Source organism: Microtus pennsylvanicus, chromosome 4, assembly GCF_037038515.1.
Source record: "Microtus pennsylvanicus isolate mMicPen1 chromosome 4, mMicPen1.hap1, whole genome shotgun sequence".
NCBI classification, from domain to species: Eukaryota; Metazoa; Chordata; class Mammalia; order Rodentia; family Cricetidae; genus Microtus; species Microtus pennsylvanicus.
Window position 1 is genome coordinate 110,128,209 of NC_134582.1, and position 17,625 is coordinate 110,145,833.

General features: G+C 40.6%; 1 protein-coding gene across 1 annotated transcript in view; it reads left to right on the plus strand.

Annotated features, from left to right (window-relative positions):
• The window catches only part of Rala (RAS like proto-oncogene A), a 51,946-nt gene that overhangs the window by 26,593 nt on the left and 7,728 nt on the right, over window positions 1–17,625 (plus strand). Inside the window, exons 2-4 of the mRNA XM_075970150.1 lie at window positions 7,638–7,787; window positions 11,974–12,182; window positions 16,535–16,709. Coding sequence (XP_075826265.1) covers window positions 7,674–7,787; window positions 11,974–12,182; window positions 16,535–16,709 — 498 coding nt within the window. The 5' untranslated portion in view covers window positions 7,638–7,673. The remainder of the gene's footprint in view (window positions 1–7,637; window positions 7,788–11,973; window positions 12,183–16,534; window positions 16,710–17,625) is intronic.

A 17,625-nucleotide genomic window follows, 5' to 3' on the forward strand; every position in this document is an offset into this window, starting at 1 on the left:
CTAACTTATGAGTATAACAGTAAGTCATAAGAAGTAAGTTTAATACTATGTCCATCTAACAAAATACTAATAGGTTCTCTCTTAGGGCCTAACATATCCGTGTCTAGTCACAGGTTCTTGGCCCCAGAAATGGTGCCAAACATGAGTTCCACCTTGTGGAGCTTGCCCTAAGTCAAATCAGAAAGTAGTTGATTACTCCATAACATTTGTGTATCGTACTACTTTGGTGAAAGTGTTTGCCAGCTTTTAAGTTGTTGAGTGGAGTCTCTAGGGTCTTTTATATAAAGAATCATAGAATCTACAATTAGGAATACTTTGAGTTCTCTTCCAATTTTTATCTCTTTTATTATTTAACTTACTGCTGTAGCTGAGGCTTCAGACACTATACTGAATATGAGTGAAGAGAGTAGACACCTTCATGATCTTAGCAGAAATGCTTTGAGTTTTTTTCCATTTAGTTTTGTGTTGGCTATATGTTTGCCATAACTTTATTAGGTTATGCATGACTTTGATCGTGAAGGAATTGTATGTATTGAGATAATATTGTGATTTCTGTCTTTGAGTGCATTTAAATGATGTGTTACATTTATGAATTTACATCTGTGTATCTCCTAAATGAAGGCAAATTGATCATGAATTATCTTTTTATTAGTATTTTGCCAGTGTTTTATTGAGAACTTTTGCATCTGTGTTTTTAAGGGAAATTAGTCTCTAATTTTTTTGTTGTATCTTTACTGGGTTTGATATCACAGTTACACTGGGTTCATAAAAAGAATTTTGAAGCATTCCTTCCTCTTTTGTTTGATTGAATAATTTGAGTGATATTGATACTCTTTTTTTTGAAGGTCTCAAAACTCTGCAGTGAATCCATCCGGTTCTTGGAATTTTGTAGTTGACAAACCTTTTATTACTGTTTCAATCTCTTTGCTGCTTATAAAGCTATTTAAATTGGTTTAATTGTATGGGTGTAATGAATCTAGAAGTTGATCCATTTCTTAGACTTTCCATGTTAGGGGAATACAGGGCTTTAAATGCATTCTTATAATTTTCTGGATTTCTTTGGTGTCTATTGTAATGTTTCTCTTTTCATTTCTCATTCTTGTATTTTTTTCTTTTCTGTTTCTAATTTCTGCTCCAATTTTAATTATTTCTCCCCATATATTAGTTTGGCACTTTGTTCTTTTTCCAGGGCCTTAAGGTTCATAATTATGCTCTTAGGACTGCCTTTATTATAGCCCATAGATTTTTGGCATGTTATGCTTTCATTTTCATTCAGTTTTAGGAAAGGTTTTGGGTCCAAAGTGGTATGTTGTTTAGTCTCTTTGAGTGTACCTTCTGTGGTTTCTCTTGTTGGCAATGTTGTGTTGTGGTCATATAGAAAACAGGATGTTTTTCAGCATTTCTATGTTGATGCTTGCTTTATGTCCTAATAGTTTGGGGGAAGGTTCTGTGAGCTTTTGCAAAGATAGGTGCATTCTTTAGTGTTAGGTGTATAGTCTGTAGGTGTCTGTTAGGTCTGTTTGATTTATGGTTTCATTTAACTCAAATCTCTCCCCTCACCTTTCCCTTTCCCTCTGTGGTGATATTTTGTTTGTGTTTTAACAAATAAAGCTTGCCTGAAGATCAGAGTGCAGAACTAAACCACTAAAGGCCAGGCAGTGGTGACAAACACCTTTAATCCCAGGACTCAGGAGACAAAGGCAGATGCATCAAGGCCACCCTGGGCTACATGAAATTAATCCAGTATAAAAGAGAAACAGAGCCAGGCAGTGGTAGCTCACACCTTTAATCCCAGGACTTTGGGAGGTGGAGACAGGAAGGGATATGGCTGGGCAGAAAGAGAAATAAAAGGCAAGAGGAGACAGGAGAACAGGTGCAGTCTGAGGTTTGATGGAGACAGTTGAAGTCTGAGGTGCAGTCTAAAGCAGTCAGAGGATGCAGTCTGAGGACAAGATCGCCCCTTTGGTCTGAGTATTAGTAGAGGTTAAGAATTTTCTTGTGGCTGGCTGTTAGGCTTCTCTGATCTTCAGCATTAACCCCTATATCTGACTCTGGGTTTTTATTATTAAGAGCAATTAGAATTCATGCTGCACTCCTTCCCTTTCCCCTGTCTCTCTTCTCCCCTCGCCCCACCTCCCCCTTCTCTCATCCAGGTAACCTATCTAAAGAGGAGTATTAAAAACTGGTGTTCATCTGGGGTTTTTCGTATAGAGATATTTATTTTATGAAATTGGGAGCATCTGTTTGGTGCACAGAATTGTACTGTTTTCTTGATAGATTGTTCCATGGATAAGTATGAAATGACCTTTATTTTTTATAACTAGTTTTAGAGCCTATTTTGTCTGGTAATAGGATAGTTATGTCTGCTTGATTTCTAGATCCATACTCTTGGAGTATCCTTTTCTATCTTTTCAACCTGAGGCTGCAAAAAGACAAATCTTGTTTTCTAACCCACTCTGCTAGTCTGTGTCTTTTTATTAGGAAATGAGACCATTAATATTCAAAGTACTTTTCATTTTCTTGATTTTTGTACTGTTTTCTTAGACATTTTTTGATTTTTAATTTTAGTATTTATTCTTCCTCTGTGCCATTATGGGCGTGTTTATCCCTTTCTTCAGTCTAAAGTATTTCTTCCAAGATCATCTGTAGAGCTGGCTGGGTCATTTATTCCTTTAGTCTTTTTTTGTCCTAGAAAGTTTTATTTCTTCTTCAGTTCTAATTTAGTTTTCTTTACTGGGTCTAACAATCTACTTGGTAATTATGATCTTCCAGAACTTGACCTAAGCTTTCTGGCTTTAAAAGTTTTCATCAAATAATCAGCCGCTGTTTTTATAGGTCTGCCTTTCTACGTGACTTGACCTTGCTTTCTTGCAGCCTTTAAGTACTTCTTTAGTCTTTGTTTCCGGTGTTATGACTATTACAGTTACATTTTTGCTTTACTTGGTGTTCTGTGTGCCTCTTCTACATGTGTGAGTATCTCTTTAGATTTGGGAAACTTTCTGTATAATTTTATTTGAAAATATTAACTGTACCTTTGAGCCTCCTTCTATGCCCTTAATTCATAAATTTGGTTTTCATCGTATCTCAAAATCCATCATTTTTTAATTTATCACTTTCTTTGAATGATCCAATTTTTGTATAACCTCTTAAAGCTCTAATATTTTATCTTCTAATGATTCATTCTGTTGCTTAGGCATTCCACTGAGTTTTTTATTGGACTTAGTTTTTTTTTTCTCGCTTCAATTTGAGTTTTCTTTTTAGAGTGTTTCTCTTTATTTCACTTATTTTCGTATCCATTATCTTTATTAATTCATTCAGCCATTTGCTTGTGTTTACTTGAACTTAGATAATTTTTTTCCTGTCTTGTTTAAGTTCAGGTATTTGTTGTCTCTTTGAATGCTTTAAGCTAGCTGAACATGTTTATAATTGTTCTTTTTAATTCTATGTCTTGAATTTCATCTAAGATAGAGGACAGTACTATGGAAGTGATGATTGAGGTGGAACATACTGTCTTTTTTTAATTGCATTATTGTGTTTTACAGTGGGACCTGAACATCTGGATTTGGGGTATTGTCTTTTAATATGAGTTTTAGCCTTACCAAGCTGGAATTCCAAGACAGAGTGGCTTGCTGGTGGCTTTGGGATATCCCAGCTAAGGTGAAAGGCCAGCCACTGGGCCAAGGACTCTTAAATCTGGATCAGCTGTGGCAGGCAGGTTTGGAGATAGAGCCAACTGGGGTCTGGGATTGAGTGAGGCTTATTTACTGAATCCAGATCTGCTACTGGGCCTGTACTGTGCTGCTGTGCCCTGTAGGTCCAGTGTAGGTCTGGAGGCAGAGTGGGCTTGGGACCAGTGTGAGCCTGAGAAGACACAGAGTGGCCTGGATTCAGATGGGCAAGTTTTTCTGTATTTTAGGCTTTTAGGCCACATACATTCTTGTTGTAAATTCATGATTTGGTTTGTTTACAACCCTTCAAAAAAAAAAAAACACATTTAGTTTATTGACCATACAAAAATAGGTCAAAGGAGCTAACTAAAGTTTGCTAGACTTAGAAAAACAAATGGCTCTGATGAGTAAAATAATGATATATCCTTATAGTTTTAATTGTATTTCTCTTAAACTTATTTGGAACCTTTCTATTTTGTATTCCACAGTTTCCTGCATTGATCTTACTTCAGTAACTCTGACATGAGGAAACCATTATTATAACTATTACTAGTATGCTAAGACAAGCTAGCCAGCCTATTAGTTATCTCTGGCTCTTTCTTCTCTGGCCTTCTCAGCTCTCTCTCCATCTTGTCCCCTAGAGAGCTTGTTCAGTTTTGTAACTTGAAATATTGTCTGAAAACTGATATTTAAATTCATGTCTCTTCTACTCTCACCTTGAACTGTGGATTAACCTCCAGTTCCCTATTTAAAACTTGAATTAGATAACACGCCCAAGTAGTGCTTGGAATTCTTTCCCAGACCTATTTCTTCCTAGGTTTGCTCCATCTTTGGTAGCAGTATCACCATGCATTCGAATGTTTGTGCCAAGCTCTTAGAAGTTTGTCTTAGAAGCCAGAGGGATCACGTACACCACAATAACAGGGTCCACAGAATCAGCTAACCAGGTCTCAGAGGGGCTCACAGAGACTGAACCAACCCATAATCAGGGAGGCTATATGGGTCTGACTTAGGTCCTCTGCATATATGTTATGGTTGTGTAGCTTGATGTTCTGGTGGGACTCCTAACAGTGGGAGCAGGGGCTGTCCCCGACTCTTTTACCTGCTTTTGGGACCCTTTTCCTACTGGTTTGCTTCGTCCAGCCTTCTTATGATTGTATGTGCCTGGTCTTATTATAACTTGTTATGCCATGTTTAGTTGATATCCCTGGGAGGCCTGCTCTTTTCTGGTGGGAAACATAGAAGGAGTGGATCTGAGGGAGAGGGGAGGTGGAGGGAGGGACTGGACGGAGAGGAGGGAGGAGAAACTGCAGTGGGATGTAATATATAAGAGAAGAATAAATGTTCAAAAAATAAAGTAAAGATCAGGCTGCTTACTTGTCGCACATCACGTTTGCAACTCTTATCACTAACTCATCTGTTACAGGAAATTAAACAGGACATATACCATAGAGTTGCCCATAAATGAACTAGACCAAGGTACTGTGTACAGTGTACTCAAAACAATGCCTGGCACTTAGTAAGTACTCAATAAATGTTATTGTCCCTGAGACAGATAGTATAGAATAGTTGAGAGGGCAGAATCAGCATTGCTATGATTTCTCTGCTGCCTGTCATTGCAGCCCACGTCTCTCTTCAGCTCTATGTACAACTAAGATTAACTCCTGTATTTGCAAGTTTTTTTGTTTGAGGAGAGGGGATTGGATATGATAACAGGGTCCCACGCACGTAGTTCAGGCTAACCTTGAACTCCAGTGTAACCAAGCATGACCTTGATCCCTTGGATTCTCCTGCCTTCACTTCCCAAGAACTGAAATAACGGACATGTGCCACCAAGTTTTTCCAACCATTTCCGCTCTACACTTGTGCCATCGGTTCTCCACATACCAGCCAGGATGATCTGTTAGAGAACTCAGATGAAATTATGGCAGACTCCTGCGTAGAAAGACTGCCGCTTTCTTTGTGTACTCACCATAAATCCAAGCACCTTTCCACACTTCCAGTGCTGTTTTGATCCTGCCTCTCCCTGCCTGTCAGTCCTACTTCATGCTGCTTTCATGGTACTTATGAGGCTTCATCTTCACCAGCTTTCCTAGTCCTCGGAGCATGCCAGTTCCTTCATGTTGTAGATTGTGTGCGCTGTATTCCTGATGTCTGAAATGCTCTGCCCTCAGAACTGGCAGACGCTTCTGTTCTCAGCCTTCAGATGTCACCCCTTCAGAGAAGTCAGTCTTGACTCTCTGTTAACCTAATCCATCTCCCTGCTCTTTATCCCATTACACACACACCCTCCTTTTTATTGAACTAGTAGAATTTTCCTATTTTTATGTATGTCTAATGTTCTGGTAGGAAGGGACCTTAGCTGTTTACCATGTAAAGCACCACCTGGATTAGTTGTTATAGTTTGGTTTTAAACATGGAAAGCTTGGTTGCTAACTTGTGGTGCTGTTGGGACATGGTAGAATGTTTAGGAGGTGTGACCTAGTAGAAAGAAGTTAGGTCATTTGGGGCATGCCCTTAAAGGGGATGTTGGGAGCCCCTTTTCTCTCCTTTCTGTCTTTGCTTCCTGACCTCCATTCAGATGGAAATCTTTGGTTTGCTACACATTCATTGCTGTGATTCCCAACCACAGGCCCAGAGCAATACCACCAACAACATGATAACCCAATTGTGATCATCCGCTTGTCCACCATGGCATGTGCATGCCGTGTGCACAAGCATGTATGCACATACACACACTCCTATGTGACAGTAATTAGTTTAAATGAATAACCAAATGGGCATGGTGGACCTGCAGTCAAGTGGCTTCTGGCATACAATGCCTGAGAAAACCCATATTGAACAACTACACCCTCAGGTAATTTCCAAATTGTGAAGGGGCTTATTAAAGGAAAGTATTGGATGCTACTTGGGAACACAGAAAAAGAAGCCTAATTTATATTGAGTGTTCTGGTAAGACTGAGACCCCAAAACTGGGAAGAGATAACTGAATTAATAATGGGACATTATTAATGGAATGTTTGTGGCATAGGTGGAAGGCAAGGAAGGGCATTTACAGAAGTTTTGGCTGCCTGAGCTGAGACACAGGGCACGAGGTGGGCAGAGAGGGATAGGTCTAAACTGCTGCTGAGCAAAACTGTTACCAAATGTGGAGGAGGTACTGCAGAGGGAGCTGTAACCCTTGGTGCCTAACAGCACAATCTCTTTGCTTAAACCTCCCTACAGGCTCAGCATTTACTATGTTTGCAGCCTTTTCCCTCCTAAATCCTGGTACCCTGGCCAAAGGCAACTGTGTGCCCTCAGCACCCATTACCACTACAGCTTCTGTAAGAATCTAGACTCCACAATGAGAGCCTTAATATAGTGAACAAATGAATATCCTAAGGAAAGCTAGGGCATGCTATATCAACATAGTCAAGTTATATTGATTATTCCAAAAACCACAGATGTCCCTATAACATGGTTGTTGAATTGTTCCCTGCTGGAATCTTATTTGTAAGTCTGTTTCCAGTTGTTGGATGAAATTTCTTCACTTACAGCAAGCCTTTCCAAGGAGGTCCTTAGTGCAAATGGCAGTCTCTGTTTTTTACTGAAAATAGGAGGACCATTTCTTTAAGCGTTGCCCGTATGAATTAATATGAAAACAAAATAATCCTTTGGGCTGTCCTTGCTCTTTGTGAAGATACTCCACTGTAACTGATGCCGCATTATTATCAGCTTGTGGTTGCACTGGGTAATTTTCACATCTGGTCACAGCTCATTACAGAATCTATTAGAAGATAATGCCCTTGAATCACTGTCTTGACTCACTGCTGTTGTATTCTCTGATGGATGATTCTTGCTCTCAGAATGTGCACTTTGTCTACTGTCTGTTTCCAGTCACTGCAGAATGAGTGCTGGCATTGTGTTTCTTTCCTCCACCAGAATTCTAAGGAGGGTACTGAGCTCTACCTGTTTCATTTGTCTTAGATTCTTCTTACTCCTCTGAAGACTCTGGGAAACAGGATGGCTGCAAATAAACCCAAGGGTCAGAATTCTTTGGCCTTACACAAAGTCATCATGGTGGGCAGTGGTGGTGTGGGCAAGTCCGCCCTAACTCTGCAGTTCATGTATGATGAGGTAAGTGCCCACTTCACTTGGGTAACAGAGGTTAGGCTTGGAGAGGGGAGTCCTTAAGCTTAGTTTTGTGGATTTGGTTGGATCCTTTTAGTCCTTGAAAGCTCCTAATAATATTTTTCCACTTTAAAGTTTTTAGCCAACATCTGTACCTACTTAATTTTACAATCGAAAACTCAAGAGCCAGTCTCTAGACCCCAGGCTTTCAAATAAAACTGAAAACTGTCTTGTTTTTTGAGTAATCTAACGTTAGTGTTTTTAAAATATTTTAATGACAATTTCCTATTTGCATTTCTAGTCAGTATAGAACATCATTGAGACTGAAATTAACATATGCAGTGTTTGTTACATAACCTCAGAACAAAGTCCATGTTCATCATGGTATTGCATCCACCATTAAACAGATACAGGCCCAGGCCATGTCACTAAAACTTGTAATGATTAGTCAGATTATAGATTTGTGTGTGTCAGGCTGTTTTCTTTCCCCAGTGGAATATTATGAAGTCTAATTAGTGCAATAGATAATAAAATTATGAGCATATATTTTATTTTTTATTCTCAGCTCCTCTCAATAGAATCCCTGTTTATGGTCGCAGCATACTTTCCTTTTTAATCCTTTTAACAGTCCTGGGTGGTAAGTAGTAGTGTCCCCATTTTAGAAGAAAGAAAGAGAACCTCAGAGAAGTTCCCATCTTGCCCAAGAAGAATCATCTCTGGTGAATGTCCAACTGTTAAACTTGGTAGTCTGACCAAGAAAAAGAAAAGGCCGCAGTTTTTCACCCCTCGCCTGTTTCTGTTGCTTTTGTGTCCGCACTCGCGCACACAGCCGCACCCTCAGTCAGACCACGAATTGTCCTAGTTGTTGCTAAGAAAACTTGGGAGGAAGCCAAGCAGTACTGGTTTATTTGTTCATTTGCATTTTCTAACCATTCATCTCGTATCTGTCTTCTCTCAAACTAATCTTTGTATTAGTCCTTCCCTCCCCTTTTTTGGTTGGGGATTTGAAGAAGGGTCTCACTGTCTAATCCCGACTGATTTGAAACGCAGGGCAGTTTATCTGCTGTAGCTTCCCACATGCTAAGATTATAGGCCTGAGCTACCATGCCCATCATTAATCCCTTTCCTGCAAGTAAGGAAACCAAAAATAAGAACATTCATGTTTTAACTTTTTAAAAATAGTTGAGACTTCATTCTAATAGCTATAATTTCAGTGCTTGCCAGTGACAACTGAAAACAAGGATACGAAGCAGCTGATTATTAGTTATGTACTAAAAGTAGTAAATGCTCCACAACACTAAATAAACCAGTTCTGAGGTTCCCCCAAGATAAACTGAACAGCTCCAGCTTCTTTAGTGTTTATCAGACACAAAATAAAAAAGTAGAGGTCATCATTGGATGGCAGGTCAGACCCGTGCAGGCCGAGGGAGGCAGCTGCTTCACACACGGAGATGGGTGTGCTCATCTGCCCTGCCAACTTGCACCAGCTCCTGATCTGCCGCCAGCATGAACAAGCGGGCCAAGAACAAGGTGGGAATGTGGGTTGCCTTCTAGCCCAGCCTCTCACTAGCCAAAGGCAAGGCCAGGCCCTGCACCCCCATGGCTGCCAGTCTGCCCCAAGGTCTCCACAAGTACAAGCAAGCCGTGGAATGCAGATGACCCAGAGACCCAAAGGCAGTCAGGACACAGGTCTCCGCTGTGGTCCTGCCGCTGATGGTAACAGCTGTCCCAGGGGGTTCATATCCAGGCTGTACCCCAGGCATATTGAAGTGTTCTTCTCTTACATTTTTTTTTTAATGCACTGAGTTTGGGTTGAAAACCAACCACCAAAATGAATCCTGACAGCTTGCTGACTCCAGGAATCAAGTGCCCTGACACCCAAACCCCTCCTCACTATTATCAGGGAATTTGAGTATCAGAAACTGGGTAGAAACAGAAACCATTTACATTAATTAAAACCTGATTATCACTTGTATGTGTATGTGACCATCCCATGAAGACAGCTGTGGCACTCAGGACCATGGAATCATGCTTGCCACATGAGAGGAAAGCTGATGGCAGAGAAGAAGTAAGATGAGGAAGGATCTCATTCTCTTCTGGTTCCAGACCTGATTAGACAGCCAGTCTAATCCTGTATAGAGACATCCCTGCTTGTGACAGGTGACCCAAATGTACCAGTTCTGTGGTGCAGAGAGTGCAACCCCCAGCTTATGTGTGATCTCAGCTGCACTCGTGGGACTGGGGCGGTTCAGTTAGTGTCTGCTTGTTGGCAAACACCACAGTAGCATCCCATAGTTCAGCCTCACCCAACATCTCGATGACTCCTCAGGAGCCTCATTCACACACTATGCATTATGAAGATCAAGCCATGGGTGTTCTGGAAGTAGCACCCTGGTGGCCAGTCTTGTCCTGGTTGCCCACACCCCATGTGGTTAAGCTGATGTCCTTGTACTCAGCAGTCACCACTCAGAAATCAGTGGCGGAATGGTGATTCTTGTTTCATCAGGCTTCAGTTGTGTGGAAGTCTGGTCTTATCATCTAGGTTCATCATGAGGAAAAAAAAGGCCCTTGAAGAGCTTTGCAAAGATACTTACCATGCTAATATACAGAAAGAAGTGATACTGGCCAGAGACCTCAGCAAAGCCTACTCAGACCAGGCGCTGGCTTCACTCCAACAAGATGACGAGGTTCTCTATAAACATATACTTAATGAAGTAGCTGGATAAAAGGTTAACTCAAAAAATCAATAGCCCTCCAAATGATAAATGGGCTTAGAAAGAAATCAGGAAAACAACACCCTTCATAATAGCCACAAATAATATAAAATATCTTGGTGTAACTCTAATCAAGCAAGGGATATACCTGTATGACAAGAACTTCAAGTCTTTGAAGAAAGAAATTAGAGAAGGTATCAGAAGATGGGAAAATCTCCTATGCTCAGTGGGAGGAGGGGCTGTCTTTTACTCTTGCTGACTTTTGGAACCCTTTGCCTCGTGTTGAGTTGCCTTGCCCAGCCCTAATACATGGGAAGGTGCTTAGTCTTACTGCAACTTGACATGCTATGTTTTGTTGATATCCATGGGAGGTCTGCCCTTTTCTGAATAGAAATAGAGGAAGAGGAGGATGGGAGAGGCAGAAAGGGAATGGGTGGGAAGAGACTGGGAAAAGAAGAGAAAGGGGAAACTGCAGTTGGGATTTAAAATAAATTTTAAAATTTTTAAAAAAATATGTTTTAAATAATTATTGTGATTATACCACAATGGTTCTCAACCTGTGGGTTACAACCCATTTGGAGGTTGAATGAGCCTTTCACAGGGGTTGCCTAAGACCATCAGAAAACACAGATATTTCCATTACAGTTGATAACAGCAAAATTACAGTAATCAAGTACCAGCAAAAATAATTTTTTGGTTGCGGGTCACCACAGCGTGAGGAACTATAATAAAGGGTCCCAGCATTAGGAAGGTTGAGAGCCACTGGTCTCATGTACTGTCTACTGTTCTAGACTTAGGATGTATGTATGTAACTGAGTAAGTAGCAGTTCAGTGCCCTTACTGTCAAAGGTAAATTCTAATAACTGATATAAACACTAAGCAAATATTGAAAATATTTATAGAAACAAATTTTAAAGACCCACACAACGTACGTGCATGCATATGTGTGTGTGAGAGTGAGGGAGCGAGCCCACGTGCATGCACACACATGCACATGCTCACATAGCAAAGAGATCAGTGGATATAATGGAGTGGGGATGGCACTGTTTACAGGTCAGGTAGTCTGGGATCTCAAAGGTTACAGTTTTCTGTATTGACTTGTCTTGTTGTAGAGAAAGAATTAGTGGTGCTTATCTAAATACTGGCTTGTTAATAGCTCCATAATTCTGGTACCAAAATCTTGTATATTTGGAATCATCAAGAGTGGGATTCTAAATCTGATAAAAATATATGTGTGTGTAATGTTTTTCATATGTATAGTGCTTTTAGAAAGAAAACAGACTAATTTTAAGCTATAAATAGCCTAGAAGTAAGACTTCAGCCTAATCTTTTTGCAGATAAAGAAGCTGACCAGTTATCTAAAATGAAAATCAATATAGTTTTTACCATTTTGGGGAAACAGGTAAAGAGTAATGATTTCTAAATAAGATTTTTTTAAGAAGTAAAACTAATAATTAAAAAATGGACGTATTTTCCAGTTTGTAGAGGACTATGAACCTACCAAAGCAGACAGCTACAGGAAGAAGGTAGTGCTGGATGGGGAGGAGGTGCAGATCGACATCTTAGACACAGCTGGGCAGGAGGACTACGCTGCAATTAGAGACAACTACTTCCGAAGTGGGGAGGGGTTCCTCTGCGTCTTCTCTATCACAGAGATGGAGTCCTTTGCAGCCACAGCGGACTTCAGGTATGGCTGAGCCTGATCTCATTTGTACACACAACTGTTCTTTCCAGAGACCGGTGGGTCGCTGGAGCTGTTTGCTCAAACAGTGTATCTTTCCACTTTGATCTCAGCGTGTGACTTTGACCTCTGTGGATAGATGCACACATACTCGGGTCTTAGAGCCACCCTCGTGCTGGACATTGTCGTTCTAAGGACCCAGAGGGTCACAATGACTCTCCCATATTTCTTGTAGTAGTTATTAATTTCTCAACACCTGTGTCATGGTCACAGACACATTGCCATTCTCCTTATAGTATAGGTGTCCAGAACTTTCAGCGGATATATTCTCATTTATAAAGTGAGAATAATGATCACTGTAGTTTAGCATATTGATTCTGTTCTACAGTAGATCTTCTTTACTTTCTACCTAATCAGTGTCTGGCATACATTTGGTGTAGAGATATCAGCATGAACAGTCTCTGGAGTAATCATGAAAGTACTGAGTGCATCATCAAAGATGCTCTTTACTTTTATAGTTTTGTTTCTGTGATAGGAATTTCACTGTGCGAGACACAAAGGAAGCGTGTGATAAATATGTTCTCTAATAAGATCTTCACAGCCTAATTGTATATATAAGGCATGAAGTAAAACCCGATGGAGGGTAAAGTAGGAAACATGGGCAGTGATCATCATAGAAGTTCCAGAAAGGCGAGGAATTGGGAAAATTTCACATAAAAGATGAGCCTGTAAGAAATGGCGAATCTTAAGGGAATCTAAGAGAGCATGTAATTGAGAAAATGCACAAGATGAACTGATTTATCAGATTAAATGTGTTTCTGTAAGGGAATGTCATATGTGATGCTGCATAGAGAATTACAGATCCTGGAAACTTAACAACTGAGAGTCATGCCTCCAGAAAATGCGGACGGGTTTATTATGTAGCAGGCCCTGTTGTAGGTAATTGAATAAATTTTCACCATAGTGGTTATTGACCACTCTGGGAATTGAGATGATGGATTCTTCTGTGATCTCCAGTGTTGCCCTTCCCAGAAAGTGGGCCTAGTGGCTCAGCACCAGCGGGAAAGCCCGTGTGAGACAGACAGTCTGACTGGCCATGGAAGGTGCTCCACATGATCTAAGCTGCAAATATAGCCCAGGTGCTGCTTTCTAAATAGCCTCGGCCTCCACCATTCCTGCTCCTCTGTACCAAGGCAGGCCATTGCTTCCTTTCTCTCAAATGACGTGTTTGTACAGTATTCGTGTCACACTTACGATGCCACACTTTTTAGTATGTGTGGGTGGATGTCTGCATGTATGTCTGTGCGCCATGGAGGCCAGAAGAGGACATTGGCTCCTCTAGAACTGAAGTAGCACAGCCAGGTGGGTGGGAGTAGAACCCTGGTTCTCTGGAAGAACAGGAAGTGCTCCGACTCTCTGAGCTTCACACTTAAGCCTTGTACTGAGTTTGACTTACATAGTTTTCTATACCAAGTAAGGAAACCTGAGAGAACAGAACCCATTTCTTTCTCGCCTGCAGCAGTTATGATCATATAACAGTATGGCACATGGTAATACATACTAGACTTGAAAACTGTGAACTCTGAACTTTTTGGAGCTCCCTGTCCTTATTTCAGAAATGAAATTGAGCCAGATTTTAAAGGGACTTTCATATTTTAGAAATTTTATAGCAATGTATATATTAAAATAACCATAGCATTAAGCAAAATGTATGAAGGTTACAGACCTAACAGTATCTGTCTATGACAGCAAAGTAGTTAATTTAAAAAAAAAAAAAACTTGTTAATCTTAAGAAAAATCATCTTGGGCATAGAGTGATGGTTCTGTGGTTAAGATCACTTGTTGCTCTTTAAGAGTGCCCAGGTTCGGTTCCCAAAGCCCACGTGGTCACTTACAACCATCCGTAACTGCAATTCTAAAGAATCCAATACCCTCTTCTGACCTCCACAGGTACCAGGCTTGCATATAGTACACAGACATACATGCAGACAAAATATCCATGCATAACATAAATAAATCTAATAAAGATTATGAAAAGGAAAGTCACCATCTTGCCTCTGGTCCAGGTCTTCCATGTTTCTGCTAAATTTGGTCACTGGTTTCAGAATGAGTCTGCTTGCAGCACCTGGCGAAGTGGCATTTATCAACACAGGAGAACTAGGGTCAGGAGTCAGTCACCCACCAAGTAGTTAGGGAAACTGAGTGGTAGTCATTGTCCTTAGTGTCTTAATTTGGTTTTCTGCCTGTGAGGAAACTGGCTAAGAAAGTCACTTACAAGGACCTGAGCCCAGCACTGAAGGTGACAGGGCTACAGAGTGAGCTTGAGGCCAGCCTGGAACCATGAGAATCTGTCTCTCAATGGACAAAAAAGTAAGAAATTTTGTTGTTACCAGCCCAGAAACAAACTATAATGGGCCAAAAATTCTCTCCACAAACATATAAATTAAGTAGCAAAAATGGTGATATGCTTTTTCAAGATATTGTGAATGGTAGCAAATATAACATATGTAACTGTACAAACTAATCAGATATATTTTGCTGACTTATTACTCAAACAGTCCATTAATGTTCTCATTTTCTTTCAACTGAAAATGTTTCTGTTCCTATAATTTCTGCATCTTCTAATAATTTCAAAGGTATATAATTCTATGATAGCAACATCTAAGATATTGACTTTGGTTTCTTAGTTTAAATTTGTAATTACACTTATTTATTTTGCACATGTGCGCATACTTACACCTGTGTGCATTTGCTGCAGTGTAAATGTGGAAGTCAGAGGACAGTGGGAGTCTACTCTCTTCTGTCATGGGGGTCCTAGAGAAGAAACTTGGGTTGTTAGGCTTGGTGACAGGTGCCTTTACTATCTGAGCCATCCAGCCGGCCCATGTTTCTTCATTTTTAAACTGAAAAGGCCAGACAGGGTTGTGGATACCTGTAACTCCAGTTCCCTGTGATACTGAGGCAGAATGATCACAAGTTCAAGACCAGGCCACACTGGCAACTTAGTGAGACTTCTCAGAATGGAAGGGAATGAGGTCATAGCTCAGTGGTACAGCTTTGCCCAGCATGCCCAAAGCCTGGGATTCAATCCTATGACCTGTAAAATAAATACACACGCAAACTTGCGGGGGATCTTCCTCCAGTAGGCAGCAGGAGCACCTGTGACTCCCAAGTAAGCACTTCCCTTCTAATTCTCACAGCTACAGTGTGAGAAGTACATTGTCGGGCCGTCTTACAGATGAGGGAGTGAGGCGCAGAAGTACTTTGCTAAACAATCACGTGATTAGGAAGAGCAGAGCCACAGTACTTTGCAATTGGTGATATCTTTCTAACATATAACAGCTTTAAATACAAAAGCTACTTTCAGAAATTTCTGTCCTTTATGAAGCTGTCAAAGCACTTTGGGGGAACCTTTAGAATATAATAAGAATAGTGTTACCTATCTCTGAAAGCTTCTTCCATAATCCCAGTTGAATTGTGAGAAAAACATCACAAAAAACCAACTGAGAGACATTCTGTGATGTTCCTCAAATCTTCCAAAGTAATCATCAAAACAAGAATAGTCTGAGAATCCACACAGCCTATTGTACTGTCAGGAAACTAAGTGTTGTGTCATATCCTGAATGAGTGCCTGGAGCAGGAAAAAGATGCTGTGCACAAACTGGGAGTGTCTGGCCGAGAATGGGACTCTGTGGTGGAACACCTGGTTTACATCTTTGAGGCCCTGGGTTTCATATGAATCTGGGGGAGAAGGGGAACTATAGTAAAATAAATAAAAATACAACTAAGGATATCTGAATAAATTTTGAATTGAATAGTAAGTGATTTGTAATGTTGCTGATGCATGAAATGTGCTCACACATAGCAACCAAAGAAGTAGAGTCACCTGCATGGGAGCATGTCCTCACATGCTCCTGCCATGTTTGTGCTCCCTCCTTTGTTGTATTTTTCCATTGTTATTTAGGAAATATGTAACTGAAGTGATCAATGATAGGTAATAAATCAATTTGTTACTATATAGAAACATGGTTGTAAATAAATCTGATTGATTGCAGGTGGCTTGTTGTAGAGTTTGTTTAGTTTTAGATTTGTGTGTATGAGTGTGTTTGGGCTGCATGTAGGTATGTGAACCATATGGTGTGCCTGATACGTACAGAGATCAGAAGAGGGCATCACATCCCTTGGATCTGGAGTTAGGAATGGTTGGTAACCACTTTGTGGGTGCTGGGAGCTGAACCTGGGTCCTCTGCAAGATCAACAAGTGCTCTTGACTGCTGAGTCATTGCTCCAGCCCCAATTTTGTGATCTTTAATGTACAGACCTTGTGTTAATATTTCTCTCTTGCTTTTACTTATCAGGGAGCAGATTTTAAGAGTGAAAGAAGATGAGAATGTTCCGTTTCTCTTGGTTGGTAACAAATCAGATTTGGAAGATAAAAGGCAGGTTTCTGTAGAAGAGGCAAAAAACAGAGCTGACCAATGGAATGTTAACTATGTGGAGACATCTGCTAAAACGCGCGCCAATGTTGACAAGGTAAAATGTGCTTTCACTGTTACTGCAGTGTGTGTACGCTGTTGATTGACCCTGTTATCCTACTTTATCTAGATTCTGAGATCCAAACGAAGATTTAATAGAGTTTTTTGGGTTCTTTTTTAGTTTATTTGTTGGGGGGGAGGAGTGCCATAGCATACCTGTGCAGGTCAGAGGATAGCACACCGGAGTCTGAGTCTGTCCTCTGCTCATCCTCAGGCTTGTTGTCAAGCACCTTTATCCACTAAGCCATTCCACCAGCTCTGACAGACTGATTTATACCCTCTCTAAATGCTTAAGTAAGACATGTTAAAAATTTATACTTGCTGGTGGTTTTAGTGGTGGCACACACCTTCAATCCCAGTACTTGGGAGGCAGAGGCAGGTGGATCTCTGTGAGTTTGAGGCCAGTCTGGTCTACAAGAGCTAGTTGGAAGAGAGCTAGGATGCTAGGACTGTTAAACAGAGAAACCCTGTCTCAAAAAAAAATTATATTTCACCTAGTCTTTGACTTTCTCAGATACAAGACCGTACAGCTAAATGTGCTTTTTTTTTTTTTTTTAAATCACCAGCAGCATTCCCCCATCCCACTTACTGCCTTATTTTTAATGGGATTGTCTAAAAGAAATTCTTTAGACCCTAACATGCCAGCACTATATATGTGTCTGCCCTGACTGATGCCTTCCTGGTGCTGGGTAAGGTTGGAATGGGAGGGTGCCCTCTGGATGGAGGAACTCCTATTTAAGATTACCCTAAATCTCCATTACTACAGTGATTCTTTACTCTCGGCCTTTGTTTCCCTGAGTACAAAGGGAAATCCTCTACACCCCCCTTATCTTAGCACAAGAAGATACAGACCCTTCTTGGGAACTATATGGAACCCTTTCCAGGATTAGGGGAGACTCTCTTCAGGTCTGAGA